The 23,061-nt window shown below is 35.0% G+C and overlaps 1 protein-coding gene across 8 annotated transcripts in view; it reads left to right on the forward strand.

Annotated features, from left to right (window-relative positions):
- Positions 1 to 21,759, forward strand: part of LOC132937533 (uncharacterized) — a 76,621-nt gene extending 54,862 nt beyond the window's left edge. For all 8 annotated transcript variants that reach the window (XM_061004356.1, XM_061004355.1, XM_061004353.1 and 5 more), the window contains 7 exons: positions 5,782 to 7,137; positions 7,899 to 8,539; positions 12,397 to 12,562; positions 16,467 to 16,617; positions 16,757 to 16,901; positions 16,974 to 17,499; positions 17,599 to 21,759. In XM_061004356.1, the coding sequence (XP_060860339.1) occupies positions 5,782 to 7,137; positions 7,899 to 8,539; positions 12,397 to 12,562; positions 16,467 to 16,617; positions 16,757 to 16,901; positions 16,974 to 17,499; positions 17,599 to 20,727 (6,114 nt within the window). In that variant the 3' untranslated portion in view covers positions 20,728 to 21,759. The remainder of the gene's footprint in view (positions 1 to 5,781; positions 7,138 to 7,898; positions 8,540 to 12,396; positions 12,563 to 16,466; positions 16,618 to 16,756; positions 16,902 to 16,973; positions 17,500 to 17,598) is intronic.
- Positions 21,760 to 23,061: the final 1,302 nt, after the last annotated feature.

Genomic DNA, 23,061 nt, shown 5'->3' on the forward strand with positions numbered 1-23,061 from the left:
CTAAAATCTTTTGAAATATTACCTATATCTAATTTAAATTCTGTCTGTCTTTGCAAAGATTTTCGATGACAACAACTATTGAAGTAACATTTAAATTTTATGATTAAAAATGTTCGTAAAAATATCGGATTTATTCTTATCTAACCTGCCTCTTTTCCGAGGAATTTTTCTCAGAGAACCAGACGGTATATCTATATGGTGGAGTTAAAAACTTTTGAATTAGAAAAAAATCTGTGGAATATAGTTTGTCTTAAACATTTTTTTTTGAAAACAACACGGGTTTTTCGTAAAATTTGATTACTACATACCGCTAGCTATAAATATTGCCCATGTCGAAACAGAATGTACCTATATATATGTTAATCAATGTTTTTTCCTACCAAATACGTGATTGTAGTATAGGTATTACCATTTTAAATATTGGTTTTCCTCGCGAGCTTAACAAGATTTTATTTGCTTATTCATTAACGTTTGAACATCGCACTTTGAGACCGTGTAATCAGACAAAGTAACATACAAAGAGAACTATTTTTTCTGGAGTAGTTCAATTTTTTTCTCGTCGTTCTCATTCCGTTCCCCTTATCTTTGTATTATACAGTCGTTTGGCCTTTAGTCGCCTTCTTCGTCTCCACGGCTCAAATTTCTCTCTCTTTGGTGCGTCGCGATAACCGGCTGCATATCGTTGACCTGAAGGCTGCGAGATTCCTTTAACGCCTAGTAACTGTTATCGACAACTGTTTTTCCACTCGTCGTCCTATTAATGCATACAACTACACGAAAACAGCTGCCGTTTGCGTTAATCGGCTGTTGTACATACGTAAATAACTCACAGCCAACTACCCAAGTCTCATTTACGTTTACTATATATGAGATGGGAGGGAAGCTACACAATTCCACTCACTAGCTTTAATTATATTGAGTTTGTATAATTTTTTCGAAATTCGCACATTACCTATGTCATACATATTATAATGTATTAATATTTTGTTACAAAACATGCACTTCTGCAATAATATGTTTGATTTGTAATCAACTATGCAGAATAAATACCTATATAACTGAAAAGTTTTAACCGTGAGTAAAGAGTGATCCATTTTCTAAAATTCATAATATATAGTTTACACAGCCATCGGTTATAATCACCCAAAATATAAATAGTGTAAATCTACAATTTTAGTGTGATTTACGTAGGTGGCCATGTGCTGGTAGATAATTTAATATAATATATGCATTGATGGGACTTGCATTGTATTGATATGTGATAGCGTAATTATACATTTATACTAAAGTGTTTACAGTAATTAATGTTGTGGTATACCGTATACCCATCACCACTGATAATACTATAGGAGAACGCTAAACCACCATGCGTTGTAATACAATTCACAATTTTAAAATGTTTATAACTGGCTAGTGGCTTTATAATTAAAAACCTTTTTGGCGATTCAATAGATAATTAAATATATTATTAAATTAAAATTTGTTTTTAATTTAAAATAATATAGGTCGCTTCACTCTAATATTAAACATAACAGAGTTAAATGGATTATTCAGAACGTAAAATTTGCCATTACGCGTCTATAAGATCGGAGACAACTCATGCGGGTGTACGGGTGTACCATAATATCATCTAATAATTCAATATAATTATGACTTTAAAACACAATACGGGAAATTGTATTGAAAGAATTAAATAAAAAAAATTAGTATTGAAATTTATTGGATTCAACATTATTGTCAGATATTGAATTGATAAAAATTGTTTCCTTTACCATAAACTGTACCACATATTATTATGACCACAGACCATTATGGTAACTAATAGTGGACACTTCGATCACAGTATCTAATCGTTTTAAGTATATTGTATACAGCGATGTCCTATCCCGCTGTGTATGTGTAATATAATATATTATTTAAGCGGGTGTGTGGTTTTCCAATAGTAAAACGTCGTAATATTTTGTATCCGGAAAAAAACCGACAGTCTTCGTAATCGTCGCAGCCCTCTACAGAAACGACAAAATAAAAACGCCTTTTATGCATTATATTATATTATATACACTCGCGTCGTATGAATGTACCGATGTAAGATGCGAGTGCATGTACGCATGAATTGTTCGCTTCGCCCTAAACGTGTTTTTGCATTTTTAGGCCACGTGCATTACCATATAATGACTAGGATATTGTATGGTCTAACAACAATCGCAATAATCTTAAACTCGTCGTTTGCATCTCATATAGGTATATATATATATATATGTGTGTGTGTGTGTGTGTGTGTGTATTTAGGTATATGTTATACATTATACTCTATAATGTGATATTACGACGGTCACTTTATATTTACGGGTGTAGCTGTTTTCCGTCAAAATCGACCTTGCCGTTTACTGCCAAGTCCGTTTATACGATATTATACTTTTAAATTTTCCACAAAAATGGAATTTTTCTCATCTTCGTAGCTCTTTGCTTATTATACGAATTATTATTATTATATTTTATTATTATGTCAGAATTAATGTACTTACTGTAACTGTAAATTGTATGCGTACTCTACTAACCTAACGGGAAAAAAGAATAAAATAAGGGGGAAGTAGGTAACCGCTCTGCTGTACAGTAGCTAGGTGTCGAGTATACCTCGTAATTGGATATTCAGTAAGTCACTGTTATGTATGTGTTAAATTTGAATTCAATATTAAATCATTACACACGAAAAACGATTCTGAGCAAAGACGGCCTACCTCAGCTACTCAGCCTATATTACTAATTGGGTATATTTCATGATTATTGGGAATTTACGGTATATGTTTTTGCATTACAGTATGAACTACTTATAATAGGAACCTTGTATTACATTTTTAATCCTTTTGATCTAGCGAACATATTTTATCGACATTTTAAGTAAAAAAAACTAAAAACATCGAAAACTAACTTACTTTTTGGTATTATACTAAACCTAACCTATAATAAAAAGTACATATTCTGAGAATTTTTAATTTTAACCTACCAAAAGTACCAACTATGTAAAATTTCCTGCTAAAAATATCCTGCGAAGCTGATGACCTGCAGATCATTTTTCTACTAAAAGAAGTGTCATCTGAGTTTCAGACACAATAATAAAAAATAAAAACACATCTCCACAGTAAATTAATACATTCAACGTTCCGTTCAAAATCTTATATTTTGGTGAATTATTGAACTTTATTAATCATAGTTTTTAAATATCATATGAAAACATATAGTTTAAGAGTATTCTATTTTGCATATATTATGTAAGTATACCTACTTAATACATATTATAATTATTCTCGATAAATTAAGGTATTGAAAAAAAATTACCTATTTAATACCGATTTTAAACATTATTTTCTTAAGATGTATTTATTTTTTATTTTCATTCTGTAAATCAATATTAATGTATATATAGATTGGTATTTTAATAATATATTTATGAATCGTGTGGTTTTTAACATGTTTTTACAAGTATTAAATCCAATATTTTTTCTTAGAAAAATGTATTAGGTACCTACTTACCTAATTATATTTTAAATTAAAAAAAAAATATCATTAAAAATTAACTTAAATGTATAATACTACCTATTAATAGTCTACATATTTTTTTTATAAACGATGGTTCTCAAAATACAAAAATTAAAATAATCAGTTTGGCGGTAAATGAAAATGTAACGTGACTGGAAGGTTGGAAAAGTGGAGCCATACTATTGTACGGTCGTATACGCTTTGACGAACGTGTTCCTAAACCCTAGACATGATGGTTTTGATGTTTGTGGAAGGTTTTTTGTTGTATCGCGATCCGTTACGTTAATCTCCGTTAAACGTCCATTTTATAAAACAATTTATGTACCTACTTTCGTCGCATATACATTATATATTATATAAGAGACATATGGATTGCCAAGAGTTAGTATAGATATTAGATAGTGAGCCTCGGACCGGATCTATAGATCGTTGGACGTTAAACTTTGATTTCTCCGTAAGCGGATCATTCCGACACATTTTTATACGCTGATTGCAATGTTTGCTATGATCAGTGTCGAATTCGTATGTACATAATGCATATATGTTGTGCGAATTGTTTTTTGTCCTATACCTCCCATCACGGTTGTTATATATATATATATTGTATTGCGATATCACATATCGCGGTGTAATCACAAGCTGACTAGACAAACTTAATATAAATGTCTTTGCAGTCGTTTCCGTGCGTGAGTGGTGATACCACTGTCTATCGAATCTTTTATCGACGAGACGAAACTCGAGGTCGTTGTTCGTTTCAACGTTTGTGTCTAGCGGATTAATACACTATTACATCCAAATTAGTAAATTATATTTAAAGTAGTTCCGTTTCGTGTCTTTGTGTCACCACTCGCAGTGATTATATGAAGGGTTATGGTTCACGCTACGTATGTATATTGACAATTACATTTAATAGATAATTAAAGGTATTAAAGGTATTTGATTAATACCTACTGAAATCGAGCAATTCCTACGCATATATTATAATAGAAGGCGACCACGTAGTGATATACACAGCGCGCACGTTGCGTCGTTGCTGTGTCGTGCAGAAATCTATACCGTTCTGAAAGTTAGGTGTTAGGTTTACCGTTTTTGTTCGTAAAACACAAATAATAAGAAAAATGTGACGAAAAATTGCGTGATGTTAATTTTTTCTACAGTTTTATTCATTGCGTCATTCTATATCATATCGTTTACGTGGCCACCTGTGTAACGCGCATATACATTTATGGTATTATAACCTGCAGTACGTATCACAACCCATACTATACTATATAAATTACAATCGTCGGTCCAGAAAATGTGTACTTTTGGAGACTGCTCTCTGCAAGTGGTCAATCAGGCGTATTACCCATATGCATTTTTAACGTGGCCCGGGGAAACCATTGTTTTCTTTTTCGTTTTTAATTCCGACGTTAACTTGTATGGATGTCAAGCAATCAGGACATTATTAAAACGAGTGTAGAAACAAAAAATAAATATTTAGGTTTGGTCATAATATACAATATTATAATTATATTGGTAAGTATAGACGATAATTTATAAAATATATTTATTCTTACGTAGGTATAGGTACACATATGTATAGTTAAGCGGGATTTAGAATTAAGCAAAATAGGTCAAGCCAATGAAAATAAAATATGCGCTCTGATCAAAAAAATGTAAATATTATTATTTATTATCTATACCACGTCATATTATATTCGTTACCGTATTCGTCTGGTTAGTGGCGTGCCTATCTTTTCAATCTTTTCAATATGTAATAATACCAAAGACACAAATAAGGGGCTTTATGGGATATTACCCCTAACCTCCCCCAAGGGCACACCACTGCGTCTATAATATATAGTTATACCATAATTTGGCAGTTAGGATATTGTATTCGTGGTGTAATTAACCATTTGTTTAGCAATTGCTGTTTTTTTCATTTTTGACTGTACTGATTATTTATTAGTGTCGTGCACGTAAAGGAAGAGTTGTATAGGTACATACTATAGTATTGTGTTTCTGGTTTTATAGAAATGAGTAAACACAAGAAATATACAACTTTAAAAAGTTAGTAGGAACCTTCCGGTGAAGAACACGAGTTTTTCGATTTTTAATAGTTATTTTATGTTTACAAACAAGTCGAAGATTCTGATTCCAACCCTTATAGTATTTTACATTATACTTGCTGTAGATTTAAGTAATTTGGTGTAACAAACACGCAACAAAATCGTAACGTAACGAATTATTTATGTTTTACAGATCGTGACGTACGAGACGACAAAAGAAGACGGTGTCGTTGAGTTTATGACCGAGACAAAGAGCACTGCACCGTCAGTGTCCTCCAGCAGCGGTGGTGGCTCGACGTCCAAGGCCGTGGCGTCAAAGATCGGCAGCACCTGCACTGTTGTGAAAAAAACTACCACGACGACGACTACCACTTCGTTATCACCAATGCCAATAAAGGTTATTTCAGTTACCAGCCCGCCGGAGGGCAGCACCAAAACTGCGGAGCAAAAGCAGCCAGCACGGCGTCGGCCTATGCCTAAACTCATACCAATCGTTGAACAGCAACAGCAACAGTCACGGCGCGTGCCCACGATCATCCGCATGCGACTGCCCGTGACAACACCACCGCCACCGTCGGAAAACTCTACTGTCATCACCGCGGACGACTACTACAGTTTGGCGGCGGGCCAGAGCGCTCTCAGCGATTTTGCGTCCATCATCGATGACACGGACTGTGCGCCGAGCCCGTTCAACTGTGGTCCTGCCTTCGCAAACACCACGGCCAGTGGTGTCGCAACAGCAGACCGGCGGAGGAGTAGCAGCAGCACCGGCAGCAGCAGCACCATCACGTCGCCGAAGAGCAAGACCGCTTCGTTTTTCGACAAGCTCAAAGCCAAAGTGGACGAGACGGCGGACCTGACTTGCTCAGTGTGCCGTTACGAGTCCAAGTGTCTGTCGGAGTTCATGCGACATCAGCGTACTCACGGCGACGATGAAGACGGAGACGCCTCTACTGCGGCCGTTGACGTCAACGGCCTCAAGACAGAAGATCATACCGCGACGGCTCAAGAGCGTACGGCATCAACGCCGCCGCCGCCACCACCGCCGCCGGTGACGGCCGCCGAACTCAAGTCGACCAGGTGCCAGCGGTGCCGGAAGCGGTGCAAGACCAGTACCGAGTTGATTGTGCACTTGGCCACTTGCCGAGGGACGACAGCCGCCGCCACCACCACTGCGGCCGCAGCGATTGATAGTGCAAGCCGACCTGCTGCCGTGAAAGAAACCGTTACCGACGAAGACCGAGATATGCAACAGCACCCGATGGAGAACAAGATTTTTGTATGGAACACCTCCGTGGTGGCAACACCGCCCGGCGAAGACCATGCCGCCGAAGACGACGATGACGACGATGACCGTGAAGAACGAGATTCTGTTACCGTGACGGAAATCGTGATGCCGCCCGATGTCGAACCGCCGTCGGTTGAAGATGAGTCGGAGGACGACATCAACGATACACCTGACAATACTAACTCCTGCTCAGCTGAGATGTTAAAACATCAGGAACAACTGAAGCACGCAATCAGAAAGGAAGGAAAAATGTACAAAACAGTAAGTTTTTTAGATGCCTATATTTATCGTCTATATATAATATATAAACCATAGGTATATTATATATTGGTGGTTACTGTATTGTGTATATTTTAGTATATTCATATGCCTATTCTGGTAATAGTAATAATTACCAAATAATATATTACCAATTCGGTTGTAGGTACTAATATTTATTTTGGTTATTTGCATTGATTTTAGTTAAACTTTTTTTGAAAAATTCTGTTGGGCTTTTGGGCTAAGTCAGTCCTAAATCTTTTAATTATAAGTTTAATTGTGTATGTTACTAAATAATTAATATTTATTTATAATCATAAGCCCTAAATAATATCTAATAATTATGTCTGATGATTTTAGACATATTATCTAGGCAAATATTCACTTTATTGGAAATGTATGTAACCTATACATTTTTCCTAAAGTATTTTCGACTCAACGTCCTGGCTAATAAAATCGACTTCCCAACAGTTCTAGCTCTCAGCTCATTTAATGTACTTTCTCGCTTTACCCGCTCATATTCCCTGTTTCATACCACAATTTCTCTGGGAAAATATTTGGACAATACCCCAATTATCCGGCTTATTTGACTCCGCATAATTTCACACTAACTGGTAAATTTCTGTTAATTTGTATCTATCGTATAAATCAAACTATTCATTCAAATAATTTTTAGGCTTTTCCGCATATTTGCGCATAAAATAGTAGGTATACAAATATAAATTATATCATGTGTTCTGATCGGCAACGTTTTCCCGCTACAGGTATTCAAGTGTCCACACTGCACGTTTTGGGCGGCCACCGCTTCTCGGTTTCACGTGCACATCGTCGGCCACCTGAATCGCAAGCCGTTCGAGTGTTCGTGCTGTGCGTACCGGTCCAACTGGCGCTGGGATATCACCAAGCATATCCGGCTCAAGTCGGCAAAGAGGGGTGGCGGCGAGGAGACAGTTGCGGCATACAACTCGCATCAGGGCGCCAAGGTGCTGATGACGGACGAGACGGGTCGCAGAAACTACAGCAAGTACAACCGGTACCTAACCGTGATGGAAATGGACATATCGGACGGAGCGGATAAGGCGGCCGGTGGCGAGTGCGAGGACGGAAAAGGCGTCCGCAAGTCCGTGGGCGGCGGCATCACCAGGAAACGGCGAGCTCCAGCCTTTGCCCACAACAATGGGACCGTGCCCCTGCTCAAGCAGCACCAGATGTCTTCGTCGCCGGGTAAGGCCGCGACGGCGGCGGGACAGTTGAAAAGGTTCAAAGCCGCGGCGATCCGGAACCAACAGCTGAACCAGCAGCAGAACCAGAATAACTCCGCGGTGACGACGCTCCTTCCACCGTCAACTCCCGGAGGTGACGGACGTAGCAAGACCGTTTGGAAGTGCAAAAAATGCTTCTTCAGGTAAATACAATTATTTTAATATACATAAAATACCCACACGTGCAGGTTAGGTTAGGTTAGGTTACGGGTAATTTCTACTTTATTGCATGAGTGCGGATTTATGTTTATTCTTGGAAGGGTGGGCGTAGGAGGAGCCTAAATAAATGTATGCCAAACTGGCCAACTTTAGTTTACGTTGAACAATTTTTTTCGTCTTACGAGATTTTTCCTAAGCAATGTCATTATTAGGCTCGAGCCTGTCCAGCGAAGAAGTGTAGTGGTTGCAAGCCCATACACACTTACCTACATCAACAACATCAAAATAGAAATGATAAGGAAATAGTGCTAGCTAATACCAAAAAAAATATAACCACTAATGTCCACAAATACCACAAATAAATATTAAATATTATATGCATAAAGAGGATGTCAGCGCACTACAATATTTCTCTCTGTGAACCCGTGTGCCACGTCGTATAGTACATTTGCGTCCATCCAAACCAATCTTGTGGCTATATATACAATCTATATATATACCAATCTTGTAGCCAAGAGTGAATAAATTGACCTATTATAAATAATTATAATTCACACTATCTGCGTATATACGTTGGCTTTTTTATCCCATGATATAATGATCATTTTTAAATGTCATGTCTTACCAACTCTTAACTTACATGAACATTGAAATACCGTATAAAAAAAATCTCAACGTCATAAACACATATTATAAACACAGATAATGTTCTTATCTTGGAGTTTAATGATAGGTCAATTTAACTCAATTCACTCTATTATAAAATCCAACAACACAAGATTGGTTCAGCTGAACGAAAATTTGCTATGTTGCGAGTGATTTAGAGTGTGAAACCAAGTCCTCTGATATCTTCATTTGGTAATCAATCTTATACATTTTTAATGCCAAATATAAATAATTAACGGATAACCACAATATGTTTAGCAAGGCTGGACAAGTTAATTTTTAACTCAGTTAAGTTAAGTTAATATGCACCAATACCAAAAAGTTAAAAAATAATTTAACTATAGGTTATAACTCAGTGAAGTTAAAAGTTAATACACACTTTTTTTAAACTTTTTATTAAGTTGAAAAAAAGTTAATTTGTTTATAAAACGTTTGCGTACTTAATTTTTTTCCAACCCTAAACTTAATTATAGACTATAGTGTGTATATTTTATACAGTATCTCCATATAAGTTGGATCCGAATGATATACAATTTTAACTCAAAACAATTCACGGTAAATATTTTTTGAAATGAAAACAAAATAGACTGAAATAGTGAAATATAATTAAATTAAAAACAAAATAAATTAACTTAACTTACCTCTCAAAATGAAAAATTAATTCGCTAATTTTACGTTAATTAAAAAAGAAATTTAGTAAGTTAACAGTTAAGTTAAAAAGTTAATTTTTTTTAACTTTTTATCTTAACTTTAACTTCTTAACTCGTTAATTCCCAGCCTTAACGTTTAGTTTACGGTAGATTTGGTTCCAGCTGGTTAGCCAGTAAATCTTTTGTGATTATTTTAAACAATTAATATTGTAAATTGTATTTTAAAAATTATTATGTGATAATATTAACGAATTTATTTCTTATAAACTATAACAAATCGTTCAGATTTATAATATACACTAAAAAATCACGGCATGTCATTAAAAATACGTGCTCCAAAACCGCACAAAAAATATATGTTTTAAAATGTGCTCGTAAAATGTTTAAATTGTATTTAAAAATGTATTAATTTTTGAAAAACAATAAAGAAGGTGATGAAATTGAATTGAGTAATAGTAGACTTTGAATTGATCTTCTTTACTTCTACTGAAATTTCAGTGTTTATAAAAATATTTATTTTTTATTTTTTTCGATATTTTACATTCTTAGTCACTTATAAAATATTATTTAGGTACATATCATATGACATAAAAATAACAAATATTGCATAACATTTTTAATATTATATTCTCTAAAAAAAATTTAATATTTAAGTATACTGAATAATAATTCGTACTTTTGAACACACTTGACTTTCATGAATTTTATTTGTGCTCATACTATTACTTCTAGCATACGTAGGTAATGTATTATCGACCAATAAAAATATGCAAATGCATAAAAATTTCCGAGCATTATATGACTTATTAAGAGAGGACAAAATTAGTTTTTTTTCTAATCCCCCCCCCCCACAAATTGTACTTATGTATCTTATATTATATAAACCAAATGAGAAACAAATTATCTTATATAAGGGAACCAGCCATTAAGCAAAAATGTAGTGTTTAAACCTAATAGCGTGACAAAACGGAACGCCTCTGACGGATTTTTAATATGAAATGGATTTTGATTCACTAAGAAGTTTTCTATTTTTAATCAAAGTGACTTAATATTTATAAAACTTGTATACATGCTATACATAATGCAACGATTAAAATATTAAAATTCTTAATACTTCATTCCAACAGTTTTGTCTGACTCTGACAATACCATATTTTTAATCGTTTTGATGCCTGACATTTGTGATCATAATTATTCATTGACATTTACATGTACCTAGCGGCGAAAGGAATAGTGTACTATCCCTCATTTGTACGGGCGATAAAATCTCCAGATTAAAAGTTACTTAATATATTGATTCACTTGCTACACATTGACACGTCACCAACATTTTGATTTTTTTGTTTTAGTTCAAAAATAAATAATAGTAGGGACTAGGTAATTTTCACCGAATATTTTTATTACCATTTTCAAACAACAATATATAGTTTTCTACTTATTACTCGTCAACATCACGAATATTTACTGACATTTGTGTAATTTACAATTATTATACATTTTAATTGTTATACTTGAGACATGAAAATTTAATATAAGTATACTGATAAGTTATTCTTACAGAAATTTCAAAAAATATTTTGTATAAATAAGCTAAGTACATTACGTTTTTATGAGTGTTTGAACTTCGAAGTTTAAACTTTGACGATATTCGATATTCAAACGGAAAATAACGATTTATTCTCTCCAACGATTATTATTATTATTATTATTATTAAATAAATATTAATGGAAGAAAATTGAATCATTCTCATTAGGTACTATTGAAATATTATCAAAATAAAATCTATGCACACTAAACACAACGAAAATTACAAAATATTTCTACTAATTTTAAGTTATTTATTCTACAAACCTATATAGGTACTACCATTCTATTGTACGTCGGTATTGACTTAGGTGTTGATTTTAAATTATTTTATAACATATGGGATTTTGTTATACAAAATATTTCAAACTATCGTATATTTATATGCAATATTTTTATAAATAAATTACAAAATATTCTTACAAATAGTTAATAGAGGCTGCCATCTCCATTCATAATCGTTTTTCGCTTGCAATTATTCATCATTATATTGTTGCATAATGGAATTCAAATTTAGCACAACCATTCCAGTGACCTACTGAATGATACTTGAAACCTACAATACAGCAGTGCGAGTACCCTGATTTTTTATTTTAGTTTTTAACATTTTTTTTTTTTTTTTTGAATCGTACATTTGCAGGTTCTTACAAACGCATACAGGTTTTTATATTTTCGGTCACTAAATCGGTTAGATTACTTGTGGATACGTGGTACATGCCAATAATGGTCGTACTTACGGGGGGGGGGGGGGGGTCAATGGGTCGTGGGGTTTAACCGTCCTCCCATTGACTGTTATTTTGTGCGCTGATAGCCCCCCTACACATGTTTCTAGAAATTATCCACGATCCACTTCCGTTTCCTTCCCTTCGATTATTAATTTAGTAAAATGTTTTATATTTTATAATTGATTTTTCCTTTTCCTTTGTCTCACGTTATACAGAGACTGCGATCGGCTGACCGTTTTGAACCATGTCAAGGCGCACTACAGGAGAGGAGAGTTCGGTAGCAACACTGGTGCCACCAGAATGAATTCGTCGCAACACGGTGACGCCGCAGCTTCCACAGCCATTGACGCGACCAACGCAGCAACCATCAACGAATTATATGTAAGTGACAGTAGTTAAACCCTTAAGTTGTGTATGTTTACTACTCAGGCTATACAGTTGAAACACTGAGTTTATACACAGGAATACAATATTGTATATTTTACATCAGCAATACAAAAAAAGTTATTTAAGTTTGAAAAAACATACAAATTAATAACGAATTCTAAAACATTAATTACTTTTATGAATCATAAAAATAATAACACTAAGGTCTAAGACACAGCAAATATTGTCTTCTTATCGTGTATACATTTGGGCTCTTGTCTATGACTGTAGCTATAAGTGGTTCCTATTTTCATACAAAACAATTGTTCTATATAATCTTGTAATTACATTACAAGCGACAATGATAACCTACATTAACTGACATATAAATAACTTGGAAGTTCCTTTACATTAATATTTTAATATGCTAAGGTTTAATATTTTAATTTATCTCAAAATGTTATTAAATTGCCTGTATCAAACCGTTATTTTAATTATTAATTTATTATAAACATAAATAATAACATATTATATTATTCTGTTGAATTCTATTCGTAAATAAAAATTTGATTTAGATATAATTTTTTTTATAGCACACCCATTTGTCTCTATAATATATTATATATTTATTACCATCGTATAAACTGAGTTGGATTAGGCAAAACCTATTCAACTTGAACCTAGAAAAAATAATTTGTTCTCTTTCGAAAACTGAGATATAATCTAGGTATAAGGTAGTATGTAATAACTAATAACTAATAAGTGATAACACTACTAACTGTCTGAATTGATAGATTTTTTTTAAACTTTATGTTAACTATTTCATAGTTATATATTTTAACAATATTTGGAACCCGACATGACTATACGGATAAAAAAAGCTTGTCACCACATAATTAAAATTACAGCAATGATAGGTATATAGTTTTTTATTTTTAATAAACCAATTGACATTATGCTGCAGACCCTATATAAATAAATTGTAAATATTTTTACTAACGTAAACAATCGTTATATTATCATTTGGATTTTTACCATTTGAATATGACGTAATAGTTGACATACTACTCGTACTCGTATAATGTATAGATTACTGTACGTCGTACCTCCTTCCAACTCATCGTTCTTAACTCAGCGCACTATTTGTTTTTCCCTCTGACCCATGCGCAACGTAAGTGGTTTGTCTATACTTGTCGTTTTTTGTATTCACAAAAAATAATTTTTTCGTGGATTTTCAAATTATCTTAGAGTTAAATCATCGATTACAAAAATTATAAACTTCTATTTTCAAAATGTTTGACATAAGAATTTCGTCTCAAAAAAAATTACATTTATTTTTGAGTAAAATAATAATTAAGGTAATTTTATTTTAAGATTACCTACTCGAAAATCATTCAAAACGATTTTCCGTGAATGAATATTATCTGTGTCCGGCGTGTGGTTTATAGTGATTGCTCGCGGATCATAAAATCAGAACAAGGCACGCTGATTTGGTACAACCATCTAGATAGATAATATTATTAATTATTATACTTGAAACGATCGTACTATTTATTACTTAAAATGATACGATAACATAATTGGACGATAATGATGTAAATTTGAAGTCTCGAACCCTGGTGTATATAATAACTTGATTATATTTAATTTAATGCCGGTTGTTATATTTTTAATTAAAAAAAAAATAATAAAACTCCAATAAGCGAACCTTATTTAAATTTGTATAATTATTATATACATATTATAACAATGCCAAAAGACGGTATTACATGCGACGTGATAATAACATATTAATTGATAACCCCCTTTTCATGAAACAAATTATAGGTACTATATTTTTGATAGCTGCAGTGTTTTTAAACATGACGTCAAAATATAATTAAACTTAGTAGTTGATAGTACAATTCGTCATTGGAATAATGAATATGAGTTTAAAGTTATTATTCACATTTATTAATCTTAAAGTAGGTATTATAAGCTGAGCGCTTGTCCAGTTTTTTTTTCCAAAATTCCGTAGAATATATCACACGTATCAAAACATGCATACGTGGGCCGTGCATACAATTTTTATTTCGAATAGCTGTTTTTATCGGTAATGCTAAATTATTAACTGTAAAAGAATTTTTTTTTTCCAATACTATATACCAAGATAATTAATAGTGCACATATAATTAACGTATGTAAAGCCGTATAGGCAGGATAGGTTCATATAACATTCCGCCCTGTGCGCGTATATTCTGGTGCCATTAGTCCGACTTCGGCGATACATTTATACACCCGTTTCGTCTGTATTTCTGGTTCTTTGTTTTGTGGACAAGTTTACCTTCTTCTAGTCGTTTAACTTTCAGCGCTCGACTTCACACAGCTGAAGCGTTCGCATACCAATGCCATTTCAATTCGCAAGCCTAGAAATTAACGGATTATTTCTCATAATCAAATAATTCCTGCTCGAATTCCCAAAACGGCAATAAATCGATTCTCTACAAGTTTTCGTCGATAACGAGTAGTTTATAAAAAAAATTGATGCTTGTGACACTTACCCGAACTCGTTATAACGTTAAAATATTTTCTCTTTCGTTTCGTTTAATGAAAATGATAGAAGGAACAACATTTTAGTAAATTGACATAACTCTTTATTTCCTCTTCTTTTCAATCGACTACATTTATAATACTCATGATAAATGTCTTGTACCAGTATTTTGGATTCTGAGTGGAGCGATGATTGTATTAGTTTTAAAAATAATTATCATCAATTAAAATCTTTCATCAGGTTTGGAGCTTCAATCTTTAAATTAAAGTGGTTTCTGGTAATAAATTTAATCTAGTGATAAAGTCAAAAATATTATTCAAAAGGGAATAAACGTAGACATGTTCATATTTTTCTCGAATGATATTGATACAATTATTTTATAAGTAAAAAAGATTAAAAATGTATTACAAAGTTTCTCAAACATTCATACAGCTATTAAAAAATATCGTAAATGCATCGTAACATTTTTATTTAAGCGTTTGAGATCAAATTCTAAGAAATTTGCACAGTTATGAAAATTACAAATTATTTTGTAGTTGAAAATGTAATAACACTTTTAATTATAATAAAATCTAACAGTGAAAAAAAGGCTAAATCCTAGACCCAAAAAAGTCTGCTTATCAAAGTATAGTGATATCTAAATTCCAGCCAAGTATGCTCTTCTTTAGTCAATAAACTTAATACATAAATACATGTATGTGCAACAAATTTCTTTTAATTGTACTGCTTATCACCTGGCTAATTTCTTCTAGTTTTCTGATTTTGTCTCTTTGACGTTGTCAACAACTGAAATATATTTCAATCACTCATTGGTTATTTTTCTTTGAAACGTGTCAAATGATAAACAAAACAATTAAATGAGATTTGTATTGGAAAACTCAAATTTAAAACCCTTTAATATCTTTAATTAAGTGCTGATTTTTACTCTTCATTAAAACTGATATAATATTTGGATTCAGCGCTTTTGTTAACATCTGATTGATGAATATTCATGTAAAATATACAATTTAAAAAATACGTACATATTACATAATCCTAAAGTGTCAAACAACTTGCAGACTTAACAACGGTTATTTTTTGGTCTTATCTGTGGAGATAGTGTTTTTTTCATATGTATACATCATTCATATTATATTATATATGTTATCTAATATACATAATATGCTCTTAGCTAGCTCACCCACTGAAAATTAATTTGAATTAATTGCGCGTATAATAACACTGTGCAGTAATTACAATCACTCAACTCGATATTTATGCATGTGATGTGATGTGCAGAGTGTACTCTCATCAATAATTTATGACAAGTTATCTATTGTGCTTAGATGTGATCGACTTGAGCGTCGCATTATAATAAATTAATAATTAATTCCGTTGTATATAATTTAGATCCAAACAAAAAAATCGTCAGGAATAAAAGAAAATGCAGAGCAAAATTCTCCGACCACCGACCGTAGGAAAACAAAGATTCCCACAACTGGGACCACATCCGACAAGTTGTTGCTGTTGTCCACCAACCCTAAGTCGTTAATGCTTTATGGTGAGTATTATATTTATTTATCTATTTTTTTGTTAGGTCGAGTTAAATAAGTTATTTAAACTATCACGTTTTTTTTAAAATTCATGCTATACATGATAAACTGCAGTTTACGTTGATAACATGAAAGTTTTTTGTTCAGATGATGAAAATTTTTTGTCTTGTCCGCTATGTGACGTGACAGCTGCTAGTCCGGGCCAACTGAAAGAACACATGCAATGCACCCATATTCCCGAAGAAACCAAATATAGGTGTGAGTACTGTCCATTTTGGTCGGAAGAAAAAAAGTGAGTTTTTACGGTTTTAAAATCTGAACTTCAATGTTTAATAAATATTAATGTTATTCATTTTTAACATAGAGCTATGTTGGACCATATGATGTTTGCGCACGAAATGGACGATGGAAGTGTAAATACCGATGTTAATGCTACTGATGTAAATTACGGGACCGAGCAACGAGATGAATCGGCTTCAAATTCAATTAACGATGACGAAGAGGAGGGAATGCATGGAATCGACGAAAACGGTAGTAGTGATGACGTGACAGCTAATATGACAATGTTCGATAACGGAAGTGATGACACGAACACGACGACCAACATGGAAGTGATGTTCGATACCACTGACGAAAACATTGTCGTGGTTGAGGCGGTAGAGTGCAAACCTGATTTTGTTGATAACGATGGAGGATCAACCATTGAAACACCATCGACACCAAGCAAGAGCTCTGAGAAAAGCAGCTATAGTAGTAATGCCGCTGATGAAAAAATAGTCAACAATATGGTTAGTTGCGAATACGATGGAGGTGAAGAACGGGATGAAGACGAAGAAATAATAGTCAGAGCAGAAGAAGTAACAAAACCTACATCAGTTAAAATAATCAAAGTAAGTTTAGTTCCCTCCTCCCTTCGACCCGTAAATAAACAATAAGTTCAATACAAATATTAATATTGTATCTGTAACTCAATGTTTTTAAAATTGCAGGAAATTCTCGCACCTACAGCGTCAACGATGTCGGAAGGAGATGCCACAACTGTATCGCGCACGGAAATTGAGGTGTTCGAATGCAACGAGTGTTGGTACTATTCAACCAATAGAAGAGACTTACTAGCACATAGGCAGCTGCACGTCGAACGGGGAGCGCTATATAACTGTACAGAATGCGTGTTCAATGTCACTAAAGCAGCTATTCTGTACCATCATTATCGACACGGGCACGTGATCGAAGAACCAGAACTTAGATATCCAGAAGATTCCGTAGTTCGGGCTGGACAAAGAGACATGATTGCAAAGAATGCAGATGACAAACTGGAAAACAAGACAACCACTGTGACAGATGTAGAAGAGACCACCGCCGGACCGCCTATGGTATGGCATTATAGAAAGGAAAACGTCCCGCCTTTTACGAAAGTATTCAAGTGTCGGTACTGTCCTCACACTAATCGCCGGCGGCACAACACAGTTGAGCACGAGCGGATGCACTCTGACCATCCGGATCATCAGAATCACAGGCAAATGCAGCAGCGTCTATCAGGCTGTTCAGTTCCACCATCCCCACTACACCCGTGCAAACGGTGTACTTATGTATGCAACAACGCGGGAGTCTTGGCATCACATGTCAAGGTACACTCAACCAGTTATAGCTGCTCAACAGTAGGCTTTTATGATGTCACCGTTGTGGACACGATTCAGATTCGGGCCCTAGAATACGTGATGGAGCTGGAACACAGCTTGCTGCTGGACAAGAACACTGCCATCAACAGCGGGATATCTCATTCCGGTAATGAAGTGTTATCCGATACGTCTAGCGATAATGAAAGTCAAGAAGACGTCACAAAGTACACAGAAATTGATGAACCTGAGCTTAAATTTTGCCCATATTGCCCGGCTCGGTACTTTTTTATCACCGACCTTAGGTTCCACATTCGATTCCATAGGTTCCGAGGTTGGAAAAACGCTTGTGACTGCTGTTCATTTGTAGCTCGGGCCAAAAGTCATGTAGCCGCGCACGAGATCGTTCATTGTGACGAGTATGCACAGCGTACTACCGAACTGATCGCTTCTGGATATCCGGTTAACTCTAAATATCCTCAACCTTCTGAGTATCCTGCATCGGTGAGTGACGGTTCACCACCTCAACTTCAGTCTCCACCTGAATTACCAAATTATAATGATTCAAAAACACTTTCACCCGAGCCTGACAGCCAACGTCAAAGGCGGACCAAACGTATGCGGTATTCCGAGTCCAACGTCGCCACCGCAGTGCAACCACTGCCCATCGAGTATGCCGATGACACTAGTAAACGACGACGTCGCTCTATGGTTGTTGGTGTTGCCATGAAAACTGCCAGTGTAAAGCCACCACCACCAGCACTACTACCTGTGCTTAAAACCACAAATTCAAATTCAAAGTCAACTCCGCCACCATTACTTCCTGCGCCTAAGATCCCAGTGGGTAATTCAATTAACACTACCAGTGTAGCCACCATTAAACTTGACACTCAAAAGGCCACCAGTGATGCCACCATAAAACCCGTTAAGAATACTAAAGCAAGTTATATACGGCAATTTATGTGCACTATGTGCCCAGGCAAGTTCTTCAAATCTACAGCATTGCAGTACCATAAAACATTACATAGTGGTCCGGGGCGTTACCGATGCAGGCGTTGTGATTATGCAGTGAGCACTTATGGCAACTTGGTCCGGCATGAAACCGTACACCGAGATCTTCCCGCCAGGGAAAAAGTTAAAACTAAGACATCAAAAAAATTGAGAGCTCTGTCAAAGTTGAAGGCCAAAGGAAAGAAAATTCCCTTGCCCGTAATTTTATCAGCAATGCCAGCAACATCAGGTTCGCAGCCGGAAAACGCGACCGACGACAACGACGGACAAGAAGAGTTTCAGATCGATCCCGAGTTCGGGTCCGCCATGTTGGGCAACCCGAATTTCTTTTATGCAACAACAGTAAAAAACGGTGTCATCCGAACTAAGCGGTACAAGTGCCCAAAGTGCCCGTCAGCGTTCGACAAGCGTGACCAGTTCGCCGTACACCTGACCCTGCATGGAGCCCGGGACAAGTACCAGTGTGATAAGTGTGACTATGCGGTGCGATACACGGCTAATTACGTGCAACACCAGCGGAAGCACGCGCAGGACGCAGAGATCCGGAAGAACATTGAGCAGGCGGCTGACAGGGCGAAGATGATCAAGGAACAGGAGGAGGCGTCGAATGCGCAACGGGTTCGTCGGCGACCTACTGCGGAAGACAGGAAGCCACAGCGTCAGACCAAACTGATCCTACCGCCACCTGTGAAACTACAGCCGCAGGACACGACTTTCACTAATGAGATATCGGACCAGCAGACTGCGTACGAGCTGAACGCCGCCTACGGAGCCACCGGAAATTTAGTTGGCGAGACGACTACATCCCTATTCCGGTGCGCACAATGCCCGTTCGAGTGTGATATTCGGTCACAACTGGATCGACACACCACGCATCATCACGTGGCGATGAACTCGTCGGGAGCTGCGTCAAAGCGGTCGTGGAAACGATCGTGTAGGTTCTGCACGTACCGCACGCACGGCGAAGTCGACCTAGCCGAGCACACCCGTGTCCATTTCTTGCGATCGACCGGCGAACCGGTACCCAACAACGGGGATTACTCGTCTTTAGAGACTTACGTGCCCCCCACGGACATTGGTGAGAGCAAACACATAGAGTTCCACGGTAAGCGGGTCGTGTACAGCCAGCGGCGGCGCAACAACAACACCGACGACCAAGAGGACGTGCCAGACGACTTGGACGAAGGAGACATCGAACCGTTTTTTGTGTTCAAAGACTGTGGCGAATTCCGTTACCGTACTAATGACCCCGCGATCGGCAACGGCATGACGACCGCTGCCATGATCAGGTCCCACAAAAGGTTCAGTCCCGACCGTCCACCACCACATATGACGATCGATTACAACGATAACCGCACCGGAGACGGCCCAAAAGCACCACCGGCTGCGTTTGTGCGGTTCTTCGACAGCGGCACCCGGCTCGAGTTCTTGGACGATGATCCTGCAGAGCCTGCAGCCGGTGCAGCCAAAAGGAGAAGGAGTAAGAAGTAGTTTGCACATCAGTCGTCATAAACAATTTTCCCTCTCTGTTCCGTGTCCATTCAGCGTTCGTTTTCCGTTCGCCAATAGGAAATATTTTCGTTGTACACGGCACACACTCCTATAATATAATAATCGTACGTCGTCCGTCGTGATCGACATATTTTACGTTCTATACTAATATTGTGTAGTTTATAATTTTTAGTTTCACGTGTTTTTTTTATTTGTTTATTCTTATGACCACGTTTTTTTTTTTATCTTTTTTTGTCCCAGTTGTTAACAGATTATTACTTTTTGTTTTTAGTATAAAATATTTTTTTTTATGTATAATTTATATTTTGGTGTACTCTTGCCTTTTACCCATCCCTTCGTTTGGCTTCTATATAGACACCATTTGGATTTCATTATTGCGTACGCTCTGTCCCCTCCCCAGCCCCACCAATTTAATATTATTATATTCTAATTGTACATGATAATATATTATTGAATTCAAGTACGATTGTGACTACTCACTTTTCATTTTTATTATAATTAACTAGTATAATTTTTCAGTAGTAATGTATCGTTGTTATATAATATTTATCGTAGACACTTGTATCGCGTTTGGACCAATATGATATTTATTTTTTATTTATGTTGCCACCCTCTCCAGCTCATAAAGATAGCTGAGAACTTTAAAGTATCCAAGTAGTCTTATTATTATTACTATTATGATATTATATTTTTGCGTTTACACAACCCAATCTAGCGACTATATTATTATATATTTTATAATATTAAACATTCAATTTTGAGTATTTTGTTTAATTTTTTTTTTTCTTCACATTATTATAATATTGTATAACGGAAGATTATTTAGACGATCGCCGACCATATTTGTATTATGCGCTGCTCGTGTACCTATATCGTAAAAGTGGCGTATGCTGCTGTATATGCGCATTATTTTGTTTTTCATCGGTAAATCAAATAATTAAACTATAATAATATGTATGTATTTATGAAATGTATTTATTTAAATTATTTATGTGACGACGACGAATAAAAGGGATTAATATATTAAAACAACAAGTGTTTTTTTTTTTTTTACGTTTCATTGATGTGCTTGAATAATTTGCTTTAACCTTATGACCACTGAAGTCAAATATATATATATATATTTAATACAATATGCAGTGGGTAGAAACCCACTATAATAGAAATAAAAGTTATTGGCGTGTGTAAAACAATATTTTAAAGTGAAGGGAAGTGTAACCCAATGCACTAGGATCATTTTAGAAAATACCCAGGGGAAGTTGCTAGCGACATATTTAAAGATTTTATGCTTTCATAAGTTATAACCTCACCTGAAAATAAATTAACACTAAATATGATTAGAAAAATAAGTAAATATTTTAAATTTATATTTTGCCAATTAACACAAGTATAATCTTATAATAGAATAGTCTTCAAGGTTGAACATAATATGCTCAAAAGGTTCTTTATTTCTCTACCATATGCTGTTCAGCTTCTAGTGCGAGACGTATCGAGATTGTTTGCCCGGTGTATCCGCCATTTATGTTGGTATATTTAGGTAACAATGAAAACTTTGTGTATCGTACATTGAAGTAAAATATAAATAATATGATAATATAAAATTTACTTTACCGAAGACCTGGTAGCAATGCACGGAACAAGCGATGAAACGTGACTAGTTCGGCATACAATAATCTAGTAGACCCAACGGTTATTATACCTATATATAGTGAGACTCCGTGATATTATACAATAAATTAACGATAACACATGCGTCTTGTAGTCTGGGACATATATATATTATATTATATACATAAATGTATATTAAAAGAATAACATTTAAATTCAATCAATTAATCAAAGATATTAATGATTTTCATCACATTTATGGAATAAACATGTGTTGTTAATTTCTTTCTATTATATTTCTTCCTATGTTCCATATAAAATCATTTCATGGATATTTTCTAATCAATTGCATAATAAAATAATGTGACTTAGACAGTATGTAATATGAATATTTTGACGCTAGCTAGGTAATGGCGTATCAACGTAGTATATTACTATTATATTATTTTATTTAATAGGTATATCGACTATTACATAAAAAAGAAGTTGTGTTACAAAATATAGTTAACAGTATTATAATATAGATCACACAATTGTAATAGTTTTTAACTTAATTAAAACATAACAAAGTGTAAGTTAAAAATACTAAACAAAATTATAATAGTTTTAGCTTAATTTAAATACAACAAAGTGAAAGATAAAAATATAAAATATAATCAAAAATGCAGGTATTTCCTGCGTTCAATAAAATGTTAGCTGGGGAAT

The sequence above is a fragment of the Metopolophium dirhodum genome, chromosome 1 (genome assembly GCF_019925205.1).
Source record: "Metopolophium dirhodum isolate CAU chromosome 1, ASM1992520v1, whole genome shotgun sequence".
Taxonomy (NCBI): domain Eukaryota; kingdom Metazoa; phylum Arthropoda; class Insecta; order Hemiptera; family Aphididae; genus Metopolophium; species Metopolophium dirhodum.